The 24,672-nt window shown below is 32.0% G+C and overlaps 1 protein-coding gene across 2 annotated transcripts in view; it reads right to left on the reverse strand.

Annotated features, from left to right (window-relative positions):
* Positions 1-15,310: 15,310 nt before the first annotated feature.
* LOC113515600 (intermembrane lipid transfer protein Vps13) overlaps positions 15,311-24,672 on the reverse strand; it is a 55,023-nt gene continuing 45,661 nt past the window's right edge. For both annotated transcript variants that reach the window (XM_052893215.1, XM_052893214.1), the window contains 11 exons: positions 23,925-24,147; positions 23,404-23,579; positions 23,087-23,206; positions 22,611-22,720; positions 21,952-22,147; positions 20,947-21,096; positions 20,391-20,480; positions 19,853-20,022; positions 18,266-18,392; positions 17,430-17,555; positions 15,311-16,859 (listed from right to left, as the gene is read on the reverse strand). In XM_052893215.1, coding sequence (XP_052749175.1) covers positions 16,659-16,859; positions 17,430-17,555; positions 18,266-18,392; positions 19,853-20,022; positions 20,391-20,480; positions 20,947-21,096; positions 21,952-22,147; positions 22,611-22,720; positions 23,087-23,206; positions 23,404-23,579; positions 23,925-24,147 — 1,689 coding nt within the window. In that variant the 3' untranslated portion in view covers positions 15,311-16,658. The remainder of the gene's footprint in view (positions 16,860-17,429; positions 17,556-18,265; positions 18,393-19,852; positions 20,023-20,390; positions 20,481-20,946; positions 21,097-21,951; positions 22,148-22,610; positions 22,721-23,086; positions 23,207-23,403; positions 23,580-23,924; positions 24,148-24,672) is intronic.

Raw genomic sequence — 24,672 nt, forward strand, 5'->3', positions numbered from 1 at the left:
AATAGTAAAAATAAATAAATAAATATAAAAATAATAATTAGAATGGGCTACCTCTTCCTGTCTCGTGGCTGTCGTAAGTGGCGACTAAGGAAACTAAATGATCCAGGGGATGGGCAGCAGCGTCCCTCTTAAAATATCTCCAAAGCCTAATGCCGGTTGCCAACCCATCTGCCAAGCGTGGCAATTATTAGTAAATCCCTCTTTATAGAGTAGTTTATGTCCAGCAGTAGACAGTTAATGGCTGATATAATAATAATATTATAAATAAATATCAAACAGGCCAAAAAATCACAGCCAAAATTTTACATGCATAGCCTAAAAATATGAAATATGGAGAAACATTACACGGCATTTTTTACATAATATACAGTATATCGAGGACTAAAGGGTAACAAAAAACCAATTACAATTGTGAATACACATACCAATATATGATAACATTTTTCATATATCTTACGTTAAAAATATTTCAGTTTAAAATGGTGAATCACAAGTAAAATTTCCCAACAAACAGTTTCTTATGAAATCCTATATTTAACAAAACAAAAATTTCTCACAGTATCTTATTATTTCACACAAAGCAGATAAAATAATAAGTTATATCTCGTATAAATAGAGGAAAAAATATATAATGGAGTTCCTTTTCAATAAAAACATTAATTCCCAGTGGAGGTAGCGCTTTACTTATTGTAATTGTAATGTAATAGCGCATTGACAAAATATCATTTCAAAAAATGTACCTACACGCGTACATAAACAAAATTCCATTACACTTTACTGATTTATATTTATTTAGTAATATACATATTCTACAAACTGTACTGTTCTACTTACTAAGAGAGTCGTAGCCTAGCGTAGTCAAAATCATTACGACTCTATCTTATCAGGGATAACAGTCATGAACATATTTATCTATTACTAGCTTTTTCCCGCTACTTTACGCAGTAAAGCGTAAAATAACGGGCAAAAGCTTACGCGCTTGAACTTACGCTTAAGAGTACGCGTGGATTTCAGAAGTAGGAAAACTAATGAAATGGACTACTTCTAGATGGCGTATCATACACCGGATAAAAAAAATTTACAATTTGAAAACCGCATTTAATTTGGTGTATCCAAGTTTTTGCGTGATGCCGGAATGAACAGACAGTAAAAATTTCTAAAAATTTTTACCTTAGCATCTATTGGTCTTATAATATGTTATATTTGAACTTTTGTTATATTTAAACTTAAATGTCATCATCATCATCTAATTATAATTTTACTATATTACTAAAATAGTAAGATTGATTGTTTTTTTATTTTTAATTCAATATCAATATTTACTACTTGTAATTATTGAATCTATAAATATTAGGGCACAAGTCATTCTCAGAAATAAAACCTGTAAATTTAATTTTGACTGTTACTAAAACCTTTTGTGAAAATATTAAATTTATTAATTTTTCAATGATGATTAGTTCTAAAAAATATTTGTATATTTACTTGTCCCATATCGGTACGTGAACATATATATACGAGTATATTTATAAATTTTAGGTATATCGAATATTTGAAGATTGAAATTTTTAATTCGTGATTTAAAAAAAATGTTTTTTAAAGCGACATAGGGATCCTAGAATCTAGAACAGACGCACAATACTTATTCCTATATTACAAACGGGAACAAACAATGTTGTCCTTTACATTCGTACACGCGTCATCGAACCCTAATCAATCACTCGTAGAAGGACTTGAACAGTCATGCAAATATTTATATAAAAAGTAATTAAAAGTCAATTTATGTGGGTAGGTGTCCGATATCACAGTCGTCTAATGTGACGACAAAATAATTACAATATCTGATTACAGTACAGCTAAAATTAGTATTTCATTTTACGTTAATAATATTTTTAATACTTTAAAATAGAGATTATATTACAAATAGATATAACAAAATATGAAAATGATCTTTATCCCAACGAGTATGGGACAATTTACACCTTTTAACACTAAACCTAAGAACAGTTTGGTTTATTTTAACAGTCAATACTAGTTACTGCTTAATTTAATACAAAATTTATGTCTGTCCATTACTGAAATGTGTTTATAGTTATGATAATTAAGTTATTATATCCAAAGCCCAACAGGAAAAATATCTGATAGTCCAAATTATCATTTGTTAATAAATTCTTTATTGATCACATTACAAAAAAAATGTTTGGTAGAAAAGGCGGATGTAATGCTATGTAGCATTCTCTCCTAGTTACTCTTAAAAAAAATAGAAAACTAATTATGCGGTGAAAAATATTGAAAATTGCTGTGGGTAAATATTTTTTCACACATAAATTATATAATTTATATAATGGACACACTACACATTGTAGTCATATAAATATACTAACATGAATATATTATATAAAATCTTACATACATATACATATAAACTATATTATCATGTACGTATACATACATATAAATACACAAAGGTGATCCTTTGATTTATATTGTAACTTTATTGGTTTATATTTACATTGTGAACATTTTTTTTTAAATTATCAATAATTGACAATATTAAGCATGTTGAATAGTCCATGCATCTTTATGTAGAAATTGTGAAAATTCATCCGAGATCCGATTACATTATACGACATCAGAGATACTTGGACTTTTAATACGCTCAATGATAGCAATTTTAAGAAAATGTTCATTATGAATGATAACTTGTTGAATATCTACAGCAATATTCAACATTGTTTATATTTATAGTCGATTAGTATTACTTTTAACATGGTGCATGTTTAGCTTGTGTGTGCCTACAGATAAGTCAAGTAAAGTGATTGTTAATTTCGGAGTAGATGTTATTAAATACCAAATACCAATTTTTATTTTTAATATTAACAAAATTTAACAAGAATATCGCTGATAAATAGGTATTCTAATTGTCTTGGCACGAAATATCTGAACATATAATACGCTTAATAAACCCCTGTATAATATTGAAATCTTTCAATATCTTATAAATATACGTTAATATACTTATATTAAATCTTTTGTTGTTTGTGTTAAAAAAAAAATGTTAAAAGCAATTCTGTGTTGTTCTTTAAATAATCAATTTTCGATCTCCCACAAATGTAATTAATATATGTGGGTATTTCTATGAAAAATTCACGACTGTGCTTGTGTAATCTCTTTTAACAGATGACTGAGTTCCACCTAATATGCAATTAAAAAATAATATAAAATATTTACGCCTCCAGAAGCTTCTTAATAATAAATAATATATATAAAACAAGTTCCATAAATCAAATAATATAACATAAAGAACTTACGCTCTCAATTTTAAGTCCATCTTGTATATATACTATACATGTACTAAAAAAGAAATAAATAAATAGGTATTGTTTGTATTATACGTCACTTATACTACTACGCGTTTGAGTGCGGCGGCATTTGGTGTCAACAATTTCTGGCCCATCAAGCCGACGACGGCCTCTTACGTATTTTGGCAAATTACTTTTCGTGCGTGTTCACATCTCCCAAACAGGTATTTGAAAACTTTTGGAGTTGAAGCTAAGATTCTATCTTGGAACCCTGAGACTTCAATCAAGAGTTTTACCTACAGAACTGTTACCGATCACATTACAGTTAGACTATAGAGATATATAGATAGATAACCTCTATATATGAGAATCTACCTAATTCTAACGCTATACATTTTAGTATTGCAATTTCAAGAATGAGACTATCATTGCCACTCATTGTCATATTCACCATGAGTTGTTCATGTAGAATTCCAAATACATAAATCCTTCCTCAAAAATTGTCCGTTTGTCTCAAGAATTAACGACGGGAGAGTTACGACTCTGATTTTCTAAATATATAGTCTAAACCTAGGCTATAATAATCACTTATAATAATAATTTGGCTATACAATTAACATCCTCGTCATACCAATAAATATAATATATATATATATATAGATTAAAACATGAATATTCTCAGAGCATTATGCAGGAGAGAATTTACAGGCAACACCCAGTACCCCACCTACATCCTTCATAAACCGCTTTTAATGGATACTGTTACGTCACATGGCATACCATAAAATCTATTCAATCCTTTGTTAAATAATATGAGCTGATACTTAATGCGTCGTATTAATTCCATTACACTTTCAATACACCTAAAGAAAAAAATAAACATATCAACCAGTCGATGTTATGAATTTTTTTTATTTTCTCATATAGCTGAATGTATGACATTTGAGGTAAGTAAATGTACTTCGAGTTATAGAAATATATCATTGTGATATAAATGTCCCATAAATATCTCGGCATGGTAGCCTAAAATCTTAATGTAATGTTCCAACCTAATAAATCAAGAACATTAATAAACACATTTTATTACTTTGATGTAGGTACTTATGGATTAAGGTAATATCAAAAACGTTTACAAATTTTCTTCAATTATTGATATTACGAGTATACACTTCATTCATCTTTATTAATCTTTATTATCGTCTAAATGTTAATTACACATATTTATAAAATTTAAGAAATTAATATAATTTTATTATCCGTTTCAAGTTGGTGATTGAAATAAAGGTTAGATTTAAATATATTTAACAATAAGTTCTAAAGATATTTTAACTAATTAAAATATTTAAAAGAAATAATTAAGTTGATAAATCGATGATTTAACAAATTAATCTTCTACGTGATCATTGCATATCTATATCGTTATTATAATATTTACCTAACTTACCTTGTATTTGTTTTTAATAAATATGCTGTTGACTGTAGTCGGTAATGGGGTAATCAGAGGCATTTGTTAACTATTGCAGATGTGGAGAACGTAACATTGGACGTACCAAAATTTCTTTCAGCATTTTACAATTAAACATGTTAGGAGGCAAGTCAACTGTCATTATTCGGATTAATTTGTTTTACTATAAGCAGGTAATTTAAAATTTAATATATAGCTAACAGATATCACCTATGAATAAGTAAGTCATCGTTCAAGGTACACGAGCCGATCGATGAGACTGTATAAGATGACTAGTATTTCCTATTAATAGGGTAAGCGCAGTGAAGCGCGGCCGGCCCGATCTGGCCTCAACGTGCTGCCGGTACCGACGGCGACACCTCCCGTACCGTATCTATTAGCACATAACTTAATTCGATAGCCACGTGAGCCGCTGCTTAGCTTGGCTCCTTAAATAAGAGTATAATGTTGTTGCAATTTATTAATGTATGTACTAACTATTTTTATGAGACTTAATCCAAACAAGTTGATTGCCCATCGGACGGAAAGTTTTAACTATCGCCTAGACTTGGACAGTATCATGGCCATAATATCCTTCATACGTCAACTTGCATGACTTTATGCATTGTTCTATAATATCCCACCTTTATAACCGAAACATTTTGTCTTTTTCTATGTAAAAAAGTGAAATATGCTCATCACTTATTATTACTCAGAGGTGACCTCCAGTTTTCATCTATAAATTACTACAGTGAATTTTTTTTAAAACTCTTTAATAGTTCGAAACACTACGTTCAACCCCGATTTAAACACCAAAAACTAAACTTTTTCATTCTGCAGCATGTGTTTTATACTTTTAAAATTTTTAAACTTTATTTTCTGCTGAAACAAATATCTTTTAGTTTTATACCAAAAGACTGATATTTTAAGTTACCAAGATAAAATTAAGTGGTGATTTTTAAAATTTTCTATTAATATCCCGTCAAAATTTTACTTCTATCTTTATTCTTTCATTTTTATGACTGCTACAATGGATTAATAATTATTATTAATAGATAATTATTAGTATATTATATAAAATCTAGACGAAATAACAGGGTAAAAGTAAATTGGCACATGAATGCCGGGCGTGGCCATATTATGAGTGTTTACGGACGCGTTACAAATGCTGCCAAATGTCACCGGGTCATTCATACCCCTACTCGCATTGCACATCACCATCCTACGTACATGACTAGGCATTCTCGAAAACAATATAAAGCTTATAAAAAACTCACGATAATTTCATTAATCGACTTTAAACATGTATGTGTTTAACGTCCATTTTTTTATAACATATGTACTCGTAAGTACACCGGTTTTTCTGTGATATTTGCGGCCGACTTACTTAATTTTTATTAATTAATAAAGTTTATTTCAGGTCCACTGCTTACTACCATCGTTTTCATAATTATGTAATAACAATAGCATCTCAGACTCAAATCAAAAAGACTGGTTTTATCTCGAATTTTTTATCTTATCAATTTTATTAAAATTAAGTTTCTTTTTTTTATGCAGCTTCGAATAGAAACCAGAAGGAGACTTTGTACAAAAGTCGTTTGCTTGGGTACCTCTGTCCCATTCGTGTTTCAACCGTAAAGCAGTTGTGTTTGCATGGTTGTGTTTCGGTTTGAAGGGTGGGATATGACGTAAATTTACAGGGTACAGAGGAATAACATCTAAGTCCTCAAGAATGGTAACGTGGGGGGATACCATGCACATAACAGAGTATACTGTTTCGCCCATAATACCTCCACCCCTATAATACCTTGTGTTGCCATCCCTGAGGACTCAGGTGTTATTCCTCTATAGTAGTAAATTCATTGCCATATCCCACCCTTGAAACCGAAACAAAGCCATGCAAACACAACTGCTTCACGGTAGAAACACGAATGGGACAGAAGTTATAGGACCTTAAATAAGTTACATAATTCATTGTTTCCTAGAATACCTGTCTAATATTATTATACATATAGTTACAACTCATAAAATGATCATGGAGCCTTTCCAAATTATTTTAATAAAAACGATGAATTTTCTTAATTACGGGTATATTTTTGTGTACGAAGTGTCTTCACTATTTGGAACCGATTTTGATTTTTTTTTTAATCTATAACTATGTCTTTTATGATGCAACCGTTAAAGCACTATGAAGTTACAAACTCTCCTTCACTCTTTCATAGTATTAATACGCTAAAGATGCATAAAATATAAATCGAATTATAAACGGATAGGTACTTATTAGTGTACAATGCGATGTCTGTTCGACGCTATGGCTATGAATAATCAGTTCTCTGACGAATTCTTTGATGTTTAAGGGAATTTTGTTTTTCGCTGAACTTCAAAAGCGTTGAATATTTAAACCAACAGAGTTATCTGAGCGCTCTAAATTTTACTTTACGGCTACAACGATATTAGTCTCCATTATCTAATAAGATATATTTTTAAATGTTATACAAACACATATTCTCTGTCTATTATTGTGAAGGTACATATTACACAGTATCATCTAGTACCGGATTAATCAGAGATTACAAACATACATATACATATATCATATTAGATAACTAAAGAACTGAGACATACTTAATTTGTTTTTATAAATGTATTAATATAAAAAATAGGTATTTAAGAACCCAGTCTAATAAAAAACATGGATACAGATTAATATTTGTACTCTGCGGGAATTGAACCTGTAAATATTGAAAAACTAAGTAGTATGTTAAGTCGATATTAAGTAATAAAGTAAAAAAATAGGATGCAATCCAAATAATAATGATGCTACATTTAGGATTCCAACTGAAAAAATCCTCTTATACTAACTTGTTACTTTAAGTTTTTTATTCAACTTAGAATGGCAAGAAAGCTGACGGCACGCACGATTGAAAGTGGTAATCGTCGCCTACAGAATGATCAGTATTACGAACATAACAAAGTATACAGTGTCGCTCATAACACCCTTATGCGTTGCCATTCCTAAGGACTAAGGTGTTATGCATCTGTACCTTGTACTTTCATTGCCATATGCCATCCTTTAAACTGAAATACAGCATTGCAAACACAACCGCTTTACTGCAAAAACACGAATGGTATAGAGGTACCCAAGCAAACGACTTATGTACAAAGTCTCCCTCTGGTATGTTCGAAATTTTTGTTATTATTGAATTTTTTATTCACGACTTTGTATGTTTTAATATATACTACAGCATGGTTTAACTTTCAGTTTTACACCCCACTAACGATTTTTATTTTACTATACATTTTTTTATGGCTAAAAATGGAATGGTAACCCTGCCTACGCAATCAGTATACCCTAGCAGGGCACTAGTGAGAGATGGTAGGTGAAGATGAAAGCAGGAAAATATTTTATTAGAACCAGTAAAAAAACTCATAGTAAGATCTCACAAACACGCGGTGGTACGAAATACGAATTGAGCAGGCGTGACGACGGGAAAACGTTATATTGGCAAACAAATACCGCATAAATACCGAGCAATATTCTTCTCTTTCATTTTAGTAGGTGCCAATTTCATAAATTTGTTCAGGAAATTCGAAAGAAAATTATTTAATATTCTAAGAAACAACCATATAGCAACTTGTTAATTAAATTTAAAGAGATAATGGTGAATATACGAAAAGAATTTATTCCACAATTGTACAGTACGAAGTACATAATATTACAACATTGCATTTGTTGATTCACGGTCGACACTTTAGAACACGTGATGCTACTGTTAGTTTCTCGTAAAATCAATAAATGTACAAAGTTAACCTGAACTAACTTATTCTCTTTTGACATTAAAACCGAAATCCGATTACGCTTGAAGACTCCACTAAATAAATAGGTGTTATTAAATCATCTTAAACATACCTCTAATAAAATATTCTGTTTAATTACATTAATTTTTCCAGCTTCCCTTCACTATGGGCAGAATTTCTTAATTAAAACAATGATTTTAATTACATTAAGTAAATTTCTGTGCAAACAATCTTCGACCAAAGGAAACGTCTCTTTGGTAGAGAAGTAAATTAACTGTGAAAATAATATCTAAGGAAATATTATATTTCGAATGGGCGAATATTTGAAACTATCTTTTATTTTGCAAGAGATTGGCGAAGAGTAAAACGGACTTGTTGGTGGTTATTAAGTGGTGTATTTTAGATTTACATAATAAATACCTACGTACATACCTCAATACCTTTAATAAAGTTAAACTCAGACAAGTAATTACAATATGTTTTATATTAACTGTAACACGCTAATATATGACAAAAATAAAGTAAATAAAAATAAGAAAGCGTTTATTCTATCACTTTATAAGCAATTATACATATATCTTATTAAAAATTATTTTTCTTATTCTTGTACAAGTTAAATAATGAAATTAGACATCCGTAGCGATGATACCTCTGTGGTGAAGACCTCCCCTAAATTTTCCCATACGTCCCTCTCTCACACTTTCCTCATCCGATCCAGTCCAGCTCTGTATGTAAAAATAATATCTATTTATCTTCTTTTTGGTCTGTCTTGTTTTCATTACCATTCTTGTGTCTGTGTTCACCTAGTATTTTCCATTCGGTAAGTATGTCCAACCCACTGCCATTTTAGTTGTTTTACACGTCTTCTCACGTCTTTACCTCCGTTTTTCTTCTTATAGTTTTAATTCAATTTTGTCTGTTTTTTTTTAACACAAGTATATTTCTTTTAATTTTCTTTTGACAAACAGCCAATAATTCTTCGTAGAGTTTCCTTAAAGCTGAAGTTTTGTGGTCATATATTATACATGTCATTATCGATATATTAAAATTTAATAATAATTCTTAATGATTGAATTTATTTCTTTATTTTGCATAATACCTAGTATGAGGTATATCATTAGGAATATAACATTCTATCATGGTTTATCGAAGGTGTAGTGTAATAGAAATTCTATAGCTATAAACTACAATACCATATTATAATTTCTGTACCTACTATCTGTATCTGTGTGCGGTCGGTCGTACAGATGGACGGAGAATTTTGCATTATAAGAATTCTTTCTTTTATTTTACCATACTTTTTTTTTTATTGTTAGGAAAGCACCTAATGGAAAGCGGCTACCATCGCCCACGAACACCTGTAACACGAAAGGCATTATACTTACCTAAAAACATTTCCATTGATGTAGAGATGTTAAGAAATAAAATTTTGTAACGCATATCTATAGACATAGATGTTAATTTATTAAAACATCCAAAATTCATTAATACAATCAATTTATTGCACTCAAATTAAAGTGGTTACAATATGAAATAGTACAAATACTCAGAGCAATCACAATCATGTCTCATTACAAATGCATTGCATCAGTACAATATTCATTACATTAGTTACATGTTTTGTTGTTTACGATAATATTTGAACATCGTGACAACTAGGTAATTATGATAATAATAATGAATATAATACCACTGGCGATATAAATATCAACACAGCGCCATCTAGTTCAAAACTAAACAAAGCTTGTGCGTTGGGTACTAACTACAATACTTACTTTTTTAAATTCATAATCGGGGCTTGACGCGACGCGATTACACGTAAATAGTACTTACATACCTGATTTTTATTGCCGACATTACTGTGACTACACGTGGTTCAAACCATGTTGTGGTTACGGTAGGATTTAGCACTTTCACTTTTGGCAGGCCGCGCAGTTTCTTCGACTACCCTCAAAATATCACTATTGTCGTTATTTTATTATCCTCAGCTAGTACCTATGTAAGGAGATTGAACTTAGGAAATATCAGAAAAATCTCAATAAAGAAGATAGATATAAGCTTTCAACAGTATGGAAAATGTGAGGGTGGCCGAAGATACAACGCAGGCTACCAAATAATGCCTTGATAATGACATGGTACAAATCACTTTAAAACGTCTTCAATAAAAATTATGTACGTAGATGTTAGTTACCTGTAATTGTGTTGTATTAACTCCCAATTGTGACTTCAAAATATGTGTAAAGAAGGCGAGTTTAAAATTAACTAATTATTTTTTGTAAATAGAAAGATAGGTAAACATTAACAGTAAGTAAATAAACATACGTAACTAAGATTACTACAAACAAACATATGAATAGAAACTATTTTATTGCGCTGAGTTTTATGATTCATTGAACAAATAACTACTTTTTATATCAATTTATTTATGTATGATTATTTCATATCACTTTTTTTTTTGTTTTAGGTATATTACCAGTTTTTTTTAAATAAATTGTCAAAATTGTTTATTAAATATGCATAGTATAATAAACGCCTACCTATGTGCACAAGGCAAAGTACAAAATTAATTTTAGAAGTCATACTGTGTATCCTTGGGTAATTCACAGTGTTCTTATGTGTAGTTAATGGTTTTTGCGCTAATTAAGGCTAATAGCTTGACCAGAAAAAAGCCTGTATGCTATACTGTTGTACAATAATACTCCTATAAGATTTTAAACTTGTATGATATGGAATTACTTATTTTCATGTTTTTGATATATTTTTTGGATAAATATAATATTTTGGATACCATTAAGAACAGGTTTTATAAGAATAATTATTGAGAACTACATACATACATACATACATATCTGTCACGCCTGTCTCCCATTAGGGTAGGCAGAAACAATGGAACGCCAAATGCTTCGATTCAAACAAACCTCTTTCGCTTCTTCCACATTCATCAATCTTGTCATACACGCTCGTCGGTTACGGGTACTTTTAATTTGGCCCTTCTTCAGCACGTCGCCTATTTGGTCGACATACGTCCGTCTAGGGCGGCCCCTACCGACATCTCCATTCATTCTTGCTCGATAAATCTCTTTCGTAATTCTTCTTTCATCCATCCTCTCCAAATGACCAAACCAACGCAACATTCCTTTTTCAATTTTTGTCACTACATCGTCTTTCAGTCCACACTTCTCTCTAAGAGAATTGAGAACTAATATAACAATAATACGGATTTCTGACAACATTTACAAGATAGCAACACTGTGTGTTATAAAAAATTTGTTACATTCAGAGCCGTAAAATATATTAATAAAAAATAAATTAATAAAAAATCTGTTCTATGACAGTTCGTTCTCTTATCCCTTGGTTATATACTCTTTCATTCTGCATAAAATTAAGGAAGATAGAGAGTTTTTCCTATGATATTAATATAGTAATTCCGATTATAATAGAAAGAATAAACACGACTAACAAAGGAGAGTCTTTTATTAATATTTACGTACCTCAACAATAACTATATCTGTTAATTTATTTATTGAGAACCCATCTAATATTTTATCAATCTTGGTTGTTGTTTTAAATCATTACAATCTATAGGCGACGGTTACCACTTTCCATTAGGTGGGCGGTCAGCTTGTTTGCCATTCTAAGTTGCATTAAAAAAAATTACAAGTATTATATTTTGACCTTTAATACTAATTGTATATTGACATCTTTTTAATCGACTTTGGGTACAAAACCAACAAAATAGGTTCAGAACTAGCGAAGAAATACGAGTATATTATAATATACACACAAAAAATACAGTCAAATAAAAAATCTCCGTCGGGCCTCGATCGGCCGATATATACTGCGATACGTTCTACGATGAATTTATAACATATGTAATTTAGTAACTCGTAGAATAAGTTTGGTCGTTAACACATTGTCCGCTGAGTTTACTTGTTAAATACATGATGGGGGCTATTATTTAAATTTCTCATTATATACAATACGTCTACTCTGCAATTGTGGTCCTAAACAAACTTTCAATAAACTTTGTTTTCTTCAGTTATTAATTGGGTATATTGCTGAATAATTCTTCGAATGATCACTTAGTATTCCAACAATCGTATCCTACTCGTTCTTGTCATGGTTACTTTTTATGTACACGTGGAATGAAAAACAAACTGACGACCAACCTGATGAAAAGTGATAACCATATATGAGTATAGGCCACAACATTGGCAACACTATTACACCCATGGTAATAAAACAGTTTCATGTCAACTTAACTGCATAAATACGAAATTCCACTTAAGATTTATTTTTTTAAATAATTTAATTATACAGAATTTTAATAAAAATATTAAATACAAAATACAACAAAGCAAATACTCAATAGATTTGTATATTAGAAATAATCCGCTTGAAGATAATTTGATTTTGTAATAGAGATGTGAGTTTAATTCTATTACTTCCCTGTACCTACCTACCTAATACCTGTCCGAAACCTTCGCAGATACATCTCAATATATACATCAATAACTAAGTAATTTTTAAACAAACCTTCTTAAACTTAACAGCATTATGCACACTGTTTAAATGTGTTTAGGATAGTAACAGTCCGATTGTTAGCTTCGCGTGGGATTAAGATGATGTGAAACTGCTTTCAGAACCAGCAAACTAGTTTCCAATAGAACGGTTATGTGTACGCAACTACACAGTTTGCTCGTAGATTCTAATGTTTAGTTTGCGAATACACAACTTTGTGTTAGCTTCAAAGATTTTATGCTAATATCATGTGAAAATTATGAAACGGAAAAATATAACTTTATACTAACTAACCGAGTTTTTACTCGGAGTGCTTCCAATGCGCCGTCTTTATAAATACAGTTTTTATAATATTTATATTCCTCGTGTAAAAGAACTACCCGTCGAGTTTTTTTTTTTCAAATACTATTCCATAATCTAGTTCCATTTTCTAGAATAATATTTATATGAAACGTATTTATTTCTTCTCTGAATTTATATAGATGTAAACTTTAAAAATGCAAAGAGGTTTCTTACCTTATAATAAAAAAATAATGTAACTAAATCTTTGAACAATCCGGATGCAAATTAATTTCTCATCCCTTCTTTCTTATTAATAGACCTAGGTTTTTAGTCAGTTTTGTTCTACTAGTAAAACTTTTTTTTTCAGTCCGTTCTATTCTACAAGTAGAATTAAATCGTAGAACTATAAGGCCGATATTATCAGATAGTCGATATTAACGTAGAGAGCTTATTTGGTTACCGCTAGAATGAGCTCTAGAAACCATCGTGGTTGAATTTTTAATTTTGTATCAACTTTTTGAATTCGTTACGATGCGTACGATGCAACATGTCTTCATCATCGCCTATATCTTCATTATCATAATCATATTAGCAGTAACTGTCCACTGCTGCACATGGGTCTCCCACTTTTAGAAGAATTAGACAGTAGTTAACAAACGGGTTTACAACCGCAGTTACACTTTGGTGACGTTGCTGCCCATCCCTCTTTCCTCGTCCCTCCCTTTAGCCTTCTTTTACGACACCCACGGGAAAGGAAAGGCTGGCCCATTCTATGCCGGGGCCAGATGACAGAATATATCTTATTTGTACCTAATACTTTTTTTTTATGCAACAGAATGGCAAACAAGTTGATGATAGACATGAACTACAACATAGACATCATAGAATAGACTGTGTCGTCCATTGTACCCCTCATTCGTTACCTTTTCTGAGGACTAAAGTGTTATGCCTTTGTTCTCTGTAATTTCACTGCAATATCCCGTTCAAATCAAAACACAGCCATGTAAACACAGTAGAAACATGTGTGGATAAAGTCGAGGTCACCATTATAGGTTCTAAAGGGATTATTGAGTTAACGATTCTTAAATTTTAACGTCCATAGATAATGAAGACGTCATTACATTGAAAGACGTAAGTCGTCAGAACGCCTGTTTTATTGTTCGAATATAAAACACTTTATAACGCCATTTGATTGTAACACGTCCATAAGGAGTGGGTTTATGGTGAAATTTTACATATTAATCATTGCTATTAAATCGTGTGCCTAATATCTTCAAATAATATACCTACTTACTCGTTTAACTACCATATTTTATCAGATGTCATTGTGCAAAGTCATCTGCATGGGTCTCTTACCCACTCCTATTTTTGCTGCTAAGTAGCTACGCTTTTAAGGCTGTGTTTCAATTTGAAAGTCGGAATATAGTAAAATTTATTAGATAAGGAGACAACAATTAATCCTCAAGAATAGCAATGCATAAGGGGTACCTTGGATATTACAGTATTCCATAGACTAAATATAACGTACTCTATATAACGTAATCTATATCTATCCCCCCAAGGGGAAGGTTTATGTTCAGCAGTGGACAGTTAAAGGCTGATATGATGATTATTACATATTGTACAATTTATTTACGTTAACTTTTATTGAACATCTTATCTTTTCATGACCTCCAGGGGTAATGGTAATCACATAGTTTTACGTAAATAAGGTTCTGGGTATGTGTTTAGGTTAGGAACTTTTCACAATTTATTATGACCTGAGTGCTTGAATTGTCTACCATATTTTTCCAGTTTAGTTTTTATAACGCATGATGTCCTAGTATCTCATAATTCAAGGTACCATATGTAGTTTAAGTCGATTAGTGCGTGTGTGAACGGAACTTACCTATATGTTACATATAATAAATCATAAATCACAGTAAATTAGTTTTTATTGTTAAAAATGTAAATGAAATGACAACAATCTGTATAGTATTTTCTTATATTTATTACAAAATTGTTGTACAGTAGCTTGAATAATAAGAGACCATAAAAACAATTAGTAAAGTGTGCTATAGACAATTAGTAAAATGTATGCGTCAAATGTAAATCAACATAAAATAAGAAACAAAATAAAAATAGTACAAAATGAACAAAATTTTACAACTTGAATGCGATTCTTAAGGCAGTCGCATAATAGGCAAATAGCACTGACTTCAACTGATTATATTTGTCATACAAACTGATTAACTTCACGATATATTCAAATATGGAACAAGCAACATTATCAAACAAATATTTCTATACATCGACCTTAAGGCACTGGTATTGGAACGCCTCAACTATGACAAGTAAATCTCTCAATATGAACAACAAAACACACAGTCACATATACTGCAACGACAACAAAAAAAAAAAACATTTTAATAACTTTGTACTTTTAGGTTCCTGTAAAAGAACACAACGTTACATTTAATTAAGTTCTTTATGTAGTAACATTCAAATAAATTGTTATTACAAAAGTTAACTTTAACCGATTTCAAAAAAAGAAGTTATATGTTCTACTGTATATTTTTTATGTTTATATAAAAGTAATCCAATAAATAATTATTTATTTTATAGCACAATTCATACCACATCTATTTGGAGCCAGAAAGATCGTTCTATATAAATTAAATGTAGATTAAGTAAACGATATCACACATTCATAATAACTATTCCATAATCGTATAAAGTACATAACTGTAACGGAAGACTGAACATTGAGTCTCATAAATGCATATTGGTATATTTAAAAGCTGAAATCAACTTGAACTAACGTATTTAATCTCAATTGTGTAGATGGTGGTATAAAATTATAAGATCAATCAAAATACAATAAATAAACTAAATATCTGATAAACATTAACATAATAGTGTTTCTGTGATACACAAATATACAGCACAATGAAACGATTTAGACATTCATTGACTTATACGTTGGCAATTTATATGGACTCAAAATGTGTCTATGAGAGAGTCAATCTTTAATTAATTTCGAGAATAACTTAAACATTCATACTGTATAATAGAAAAACAAAGGTGTTTCCGAGAAAGACTGGAACACAACAAGCACACGCTCTTAAAGAAGCACGAGTAAAAAAAAAAGTTTATCCAAATTAAAGCACTGCTCTCAGCACTCTCATAAATAGTTTTCAGCGGAAACCTTTCGGGCTCAAATGGTGCATGTTAAAGTGATAGGCGAGAGTAAGCAACGCGGTGCGATAATCGAATATAAGTAGAAAGAATTCTCCCAACCACTCAGTGGGGGAAATTCTTTCTACCTGTTCTAGTCAACGCTGCGAACGCATTAGCCGCTCGCACTGCGCCAGTAAATATTTCTTTTGCTGTTCGTCGTATAGCAATATAATTTTGCCCGAACCGGAACTCGGGAACATTCCTAGCACCTTCTTTTTGGCAGTCGGTATGTAGACACCTTTATTTACAGCTGTTGGCACTTCGGGAATCTCCGACCAGAGGTATGTCCACACGATCTGTTCAATTGGAGTAATACTTTTTAGATACACTTTAAAATGCACAGTACAGTGATGATTAATGTATTATTTAAAATATTAGAAGTATTAAGCATTGAGATATAGTCCTTTTAGTTGTATTAGGTATCATTTAAATATGTTATTTTGTCCAGTATCAATATTATGCTCGTGTTGTAACCGTGACGCCTATCATTTTAATTAGCTCTGATTTTTTTTTAATTAGCTCTTTTTTTGTCCCGACCAATTTACAATTTCTATCAAACATGAAAGATAGACTGGTAGTAATCCCTTTTATGGGATAAATACGTCATTATATTAATTTTTTTTTCTTAAAAACTCTGAATTTAAGACATTGCTGTACTTAAGTGTTACAAACAAACAGTTATTAGTTGCTTGCACAAAAAATACATTAGAATCAATTCTCAAACATTCACGTAAATCGCATGATACTCATATATGTAGTGGTTTCCTAAATTATTCTTAAGGCCGAACAGAATTGGCCATTTTTTTAGATAAATGTATAAAACACTATTAAGTTAAATAAACAGTTAGCATAAAAATAAAACTGACCTGCCATCCGCCGAACACGTTATTCTTCTCCAAGTAGAGAAGCCGTTTATCAGTGCACATGGCCACCTCTTTAGCTGGTATCACCCACACATGCGCCTGGTAGTTATCCGTACTCACAAATTTACCCTGTACAGTAACAATTACAAAATAAATACAAATATTTTTTGTACTGAGACAACAAATACAGTTTAAAACACTCTCTGTCTAAGCAGTATTTAACAAACTCCTGTCAAAGTAATTCAATACTATTTTTTTTTATACAACTTAGAATGGCAAACAAGCTGACGGCCCACCTGATGGAAAGTGGCAACCGTCACCTAAAAACATGAGCAGTACCATGGACATAACAGAGTATACTGTTTCGCCCACGATACCCCCCATGCGTTGCCATTCCTGAGAACTCAGGTATTATTCTTCTGTACCCAGTTTATTTATAATTTTATATGCCAAAATATTTCAATTTATAACCATCGTGCTGAATTCCAGGTGCATTCATCTCCTCATCACGATGGGCTAACTGACCTGCCCTTTCATTCTCACTTATCATCCCTCACTGGTGCCCCGCCAGCGTATACCGTTAGCGCAAGCGGAACATCAATGAGGGATGATAGGATATGATGAGGCAGGCTGCCATTCCATTATCATCTATTAAAAGAACGATAGTGAATGTATTTATGTATGTATTAAAAGATTAAATTGCCCCTTTTATAAGTGAATCTATCTACTTAATCAAGTAGACCTTTCTCTGAGTTTTGGTAATCTACTAAGTAATTTTTACCCAATAGTTTATTAATATCACGTGTAAACAACACTAATGGGTGAAATATAAAACAAACCTTTTCAAGTTCTGAAAGTATTTTATATCCTTCAGCCTGAAGCCTCGAATAAGGCCTAACCCCTGAGTCAGCCGGTAGGTAACGCGCTGCGCGACGTTTAGTCACTTCCTCAGAGAAATCTGCCGCTCTGTTACGTAAAATGCAAGTTAAAGGTTACTAACTATCAAAGAGTTATCTATAAGAAATAATTTATTAAACAATATAATATAACAAAGCTTTGATAATATTAATATAAAGCAAAATAAATCAAACCATGACGAAAACAAGCAAGCATTATTTTACAGTGCATATACAACATAAAATAAAAATACTGTTTAATAAGTGTAATGATTTACTACATTACTTTTAAAGAAAGTTTCTTTTTTTTTTATCTAGGTATTAACGTTTAGCTAATTTACATAGCTGCCATTTGCTACACTATTCTCTAGCAGCAAAATACTAGAACTTTCAAAGACTAAAAATAAATACTAGTAATTTATAAAGGTAATTATACTCCTAATTATAGTTGTAATAGTAGTAAAAATAGTATTGGACAAAACCCCAAACAAATATAGTATTATTTTGTAGTTAAATTGGTTTGAAAAGAGTAATTGCCTTCTTCTTCTCTTCGATATCCTTGCAATTCTACACAATAGGTAACAACGTTCCCAGCCTAATGTCAGTATTATATTATTAAAAAAAATTAATAAGCTTAATAAATACATCTATATAAATAATGATTTCTATTCTATTGTAATAGATTCTAGTATCGAAAAGAATTTTATATTCAAATTACATCTGCACTACACTTGACCAATAATAGGATGGCACTACTGGAACCTTCTAACAGAGGTGAGCAATCCAGAAGTGAAGTCAACTACGCCGCCGACTGGCCTCACGAGTAGTCCTAGGGCACCTTGGCCTAGTCCCTTAACGAATCCCCCCGCGCCGCCCTCATGAGCGCCTTGCAATGGGCGGACGACTATACCACACACACCATCCACTACTCCCTACGAACAACCAGCGTTACTGCTCTTACGAAATTCTATACTTTTCTTTACAACTTGGAATGTCAAACTAACAGCCCACTAACAGAAAGTTGTAACCATCATCTATAGATATGAATAGCATTATGGAGTTATCCGTATCCTGTCCCCCCCCCCTCCTCATGGTCCATGACTTAATAATATCAAAATTTACTAAAATGGTATGTCCAACTTACCATATTTTTATGAATGCACTTTCAAATCAAATTGTACAATTTCATAGGGGTTGTGAGTTTATTTACTTTCAGTAATGTATACGATGCATATGTTAATTTATATAATCGCTGTATTTACAAAAGCACCTACCTGTAAATATATTTAATATAACAAACTGTCTTTTTAATTCATTAGAGATGCAATTTAGTAACAAAAATGTAAAAAAAAAAAACATTTATGCTCTGTAAAATAATCACTCAATAACAGAAAGCAATTCCACAATAAAGCGCAATTCACATTATATATCAAATCAAATTATATGCTGCAAATTAGTCTTGTCAAATAAAAAGCAAAGCAACGGCACCCATATACAAAAGTCATGCAAATCCTAAAGTGTCAAGGTCACCTCTTAACAGCATCGAGCGAACCAGAGGCGAAGTCTACAACGCCTGCTGTAGGACGGGCAACTAGCCCCATCGCGCCCTTTCCCAGCCCCTTGAAGAACCCTTCTACGCCCTGATCGCGAGCGCCTTCTATCGGTTTTGTAAATACCCCCGTCACGCCGTCAACGACACCCTGTTTGGTTTCATTTATATTTACATTTAATTAATTTGATTTCGTTGAATTTAACTCCAAACAAGAACAAAGATTAAAAAGTAAATTTAGATCAAGAAAATTTGTTACATTTACACTCATGTTATATTTGATGTTACAGAAACGTACCACAAACTTTTTAAATGCATTAATTTGTTGTATATATACAAACAACGTTGTATATTGTTTTTTTAATCTAAACCTATATTCTGTATTTTTCGTTTAAATTCACTTTATAATTACTATTTTGTAAAGGATTTTTAAGTTTAAAGTAAACTAATAATATTAAATTTAAAGTAAACTAGTAATTTAGTATTTTTTTAATTTTTAATTTTAATTTCTAAACTTACCATAACAAGACCTTTCCCACTACGTGCGAGGCCTTCTTGTAAGTTCGCCGGTGGTTTGTTCATATTGTCACGTCGACGACGTTGATAATCCTATAAAAATAGTTTATTTTATTAAAAAAAAAATAGTAGATTTATAGATTCTATTACAATAGAACAAAATAACATTTATAGGGGACATCAAAAAATCCTTTTACAACGGTAGGCAGTTATTATCGTATGCTTACTTGCAGTAACGATATCTCCCTTTCGTTTCGGTTTACTTTAAGCACGACGTAGGGCCACCCCATCTTTAGCAAACATAGGGAAAATGTGGTCGATTTATATGAAATTTACAACGTAATCTTGTCAAGCGAGAGCGCTACAAGTTTGTGATCCATTGCGCCAGTGATGCGTGAGACGGTACCAACTCTGCCGTCTACCGTATGCCCCACCAGTGACGCCAGAAATAGGCTCTCCACAAAATTATGAATAGACAAAAACGTATCTGTCTTTCACATAATTAATAGTTAAATACGTCTAGATATATAGAGTCGGTAAAAACTATAATGAGTGTGACCTTGTCGAGCGAGAGTGCGGCCAGCCCGTGTCCCATGGCGCCGGTGATGCGTGAGACGGCGCCGGCCGCGCCGCCCACCGTGTGCCCGACCAGTGACCGCACGCCCAGGAACAGACCCTCTGCGAACTCGCCCGGGCCCTGGATAGCGCCCTATACACACACAGCACCGCACCGGGTAAGTTACACGGTCATTACACTAATGTATATCATACTAATGTTATAAACTGGTGGGAAAAATATTGTAAGTAATGAGGATTTTAATCTCTATTGCTAGCAATATATATAGTCAGGTCGCCTTTGCAAGCCATCGTGGTAAATGATTGTTGAATTCATCACGATGGGCTAACTGAACTTCTACTTTTACTTCTTTGTCCTCACTCGTGTCCTGCCAGCGTATACCGATACCGCAAGCGAGGTTACAATTCTATTTTCTTTCCCTTAAAAAAACTATCACACATCCTATTATATATATATATTACTAATAAGTTCGTAATAATGTATAGATGTTTGTCACTTAATAAAATGATTGAATAGATTTAAATACACTATTAAAATAGTACAAAGAATAATATTCTTGCTCAATAAATCTCTTTCGTAATTTTTCTTTTATCCACCGTTTTCAAATGGCAAGACCAACGCAACATTCCCTTTTCGATTTTTGTCACTACATCATCTTTCAGTCCACACTTCTCTCTAATCACACTGTTTCTCACTCTATTTTTTAATATAATACCACAAATACTTCCCAGAGTTCTCATCTCTACAGCACAATTATCTTACTTTCATGCTTCTTCTGCCATACTCACGGCTCGCTTCCATAGTGTTGGTGTCAGTACTCTCTGAATTATGGCAAGATGAGCCTTGATCGATATATTGCCATAATTGAGAGGGGTGCACCGTTAACAATGTTTCCCACTTTCACTTTCCTTTCAATATGTTTTTCACACTTTCTATCCCTCGTAAACAATGAAACCAAAACACGAGAGATATTGAAAATATTCTTACTTGGAAGGGCTCGTAGAACAGGTCCTCAACGCCTTTCTTCAAACCAACAACGAGACCGTAAGGGTTACCGATCACGTCCAGCCCTAACACTAGCACATACAACTGTTTGAGTGCTTGCCCCGTGTAATGACTCTGCACTTGACCGATCAACTCTTTTTGTGATAAGAACTCGTAATTTCTCTCGTAATAAGACAATCTGAAAAAAAAATTGCATTGAAAAAAGAAAGTTATAAAAATCTTACATATGAATAATTATTAGTTATAATATCTATCCAAAATACGAATTAAAATATTTAACGTATAGTTACATATAAGGCGCTAGTATACAGTATTCATTAATTCATTGCAGATTATATACCAGAATAATTAGCAAGGAAATTAGTAAAGACAGATGCAGATAACAATAAAATAGAGAAAATATCCTGAAAAGGAAATTTATGCTCATAAATGTATATTTCACTCGCAAAGATTAAGGGTCTGTATCACAATGTATAAATAAAGTTATAAGTAGTTATTTTATAATCTAATTATCTACTCAAACTTACTTACTTATTCTTCTTGTTAGATACATTAGTTTCACAATCATCCAATCAGTAACTTATAGTACAAAGTAAATACTCAATAGAAGATATTTTATAATAAAAAAAATATAAACTTACTTGAACACAACGTCGTTCATATCCGTCAGCGTTACACCGATACTTTGCAACACTGTACCCACGAACGTTGGGAGTTGAGTCGCGCCGCCGAGTGAGAAAGACACGTGAACCTAACAATTTAAATATAAATATTGTAAATCTTTTAATATATCAATTAAGTATGTAAATTATGTACAATAAAGATTTTTACAATACAATAAGTATTATTATAAAATAGTCTAATATAATAGAATTTAATGATCGAAGAATAGACAGCAGCCTATGTTTATCAGTGGACATTCAACGGCTGATATAATAATGATGAAATAGTATGTAGACTGATGAGAAATGACTAACAAAAACGTATTTCCCATTGTAAAATTTCAACATTCAAATTAATGTCTTAATTATTTTATGAAAATAAACGTAAAATTATTATATTATTATTCCTTTTCTTATAGTGTAAACAATTATTTATACTATAATAACAAACAAACCTTGAGGGGTGATAAATGCAAGTTGTCGTAGAAATTCTTTTGACCAGAAGCAACGCCCATCGCCGCTAGTGCCTCTAATGGTTGACCTGCTTTTTCAAGATCTAATTGGAAGGCATCAAGCTAAAACAAAAGAGTATTATATTACTCGCTTTTTAAAAGTAATTGCTTATTATTACGATTATATACATGTTTTTTTGAAATAATTAAAGTATGAAAATATGTATGTAACTTAAAATTTTTATTCTCTTGTCAATTTTATTTTATTAACAAATTAATGTGTACTCGTATAATAATAAATGAAAATGTATGAGACTTACAGCTTCCTGTTCAGTGAGCAGCCGCTGGGGGAACATTCCCATGAGGGCGTTGATGAGCCCCATATCCACCTTTACGTGGAATTCTTGTATAAGCATCTTGTAGTACTTGTACTGCCGCACTTTACTATGTTCCATTATGCGTTCCACTATAGACACCTCTATGAACGGTTTCATACCTGAAAACGAGTTTATATTCAAAATAACCCATTAAAAAACGTCCATAAAAATATAGGATTTATATTATAAATTACGACTTGTCTTTTTTTTTAAATTTCTTTAAGAAGGAAGGCCTGTGAGAATATGTATTAAAATATTATATGCAGATAATGTATAGCCATCTCATAGAACCATATATTTAGACTGAAAAAAAAAACAACGCAAAATAAAATATTTTTCAAAGTGCGAAATCTGAATTGGAGGAATTGTTTTTCAGTTAAACGTCAAAAGAATGAAATTGAAGCTGTAAGGGAAGTATGAGGATTAGCTAGCTATTTCCAAATTAACAAGATAATAGTACAAACCGCTCGGGTCGACGTTGGCGATGGAGCGCGGCGGCGGTACAGGCGCAAGCACGACGGGGAACGTGGGCAGCGGCAGTTGCTGGTCGAGCTGCAGCCGGTGCAGGCGGGCATGCAGGCGGCGAGAGTGCGGCGTGAGGCCGTACGACGCCCACAGGCCCGGCTGCAGCGTGCGTCGTAGCAGACGCGGCGACGGCTTCAGGATACGCATCTCCTCGAAATCAACCTACCCCGGGTAGGTATTCAAATATTTAGACAGGGTGCAACTGATTACGAGATTTTTTAAGAAGTTTACTGAGAGACCAACTTTAAAAGTGAATATTTCCTAAGCGTCGTACAATAACAACTTTGTTATAATTGTTATACTACAGATCGGTCGTTTTTCTTAAATTAAAGCTCCCTTAATATATTTTATTTTTAATTAACTTAGAAAGGCAAAAATGCTGACGGCCCACCTAATGGAAAGTGATAACCGTTGTCTATAGACATGAGCAATACCATGGACATAACAAAATATACTGTTTCTCCCAAGATATCGCCCATGCATTGCCATTCCTGAAGACTCAAATGTTATTCCTCTGTACCTTGTATTTTTCACTACCAGAATATAGAAGTAATTAAAACATCAAGGATTATACTACTAACATCTTTTATAATAATATTGTAGAATGCAATAAATAAATTGAATTGAATACTTCCAAAAGGTTTAAGAGAGACGCGTAAAGAATTCTAAGCTATATATTATTATCGA

Source organism: Galleria mellonella, unplaced genomic scaffold, assembly GCF_026898425.1.
Source record: "Galleria mellonella isolate WM207_F2 unplaced genomic scaffold, CSIRO_AGI_GalMel_v1 utg173, whole genome shotgun sequence".
Taxonomy (NCBI): domain Eukaryota; kingdom Metazoa; phylum Arthropoda; class Insecta; order Lepidoptera; family Pyralidae; genus Galleria; species Galleria mellonella.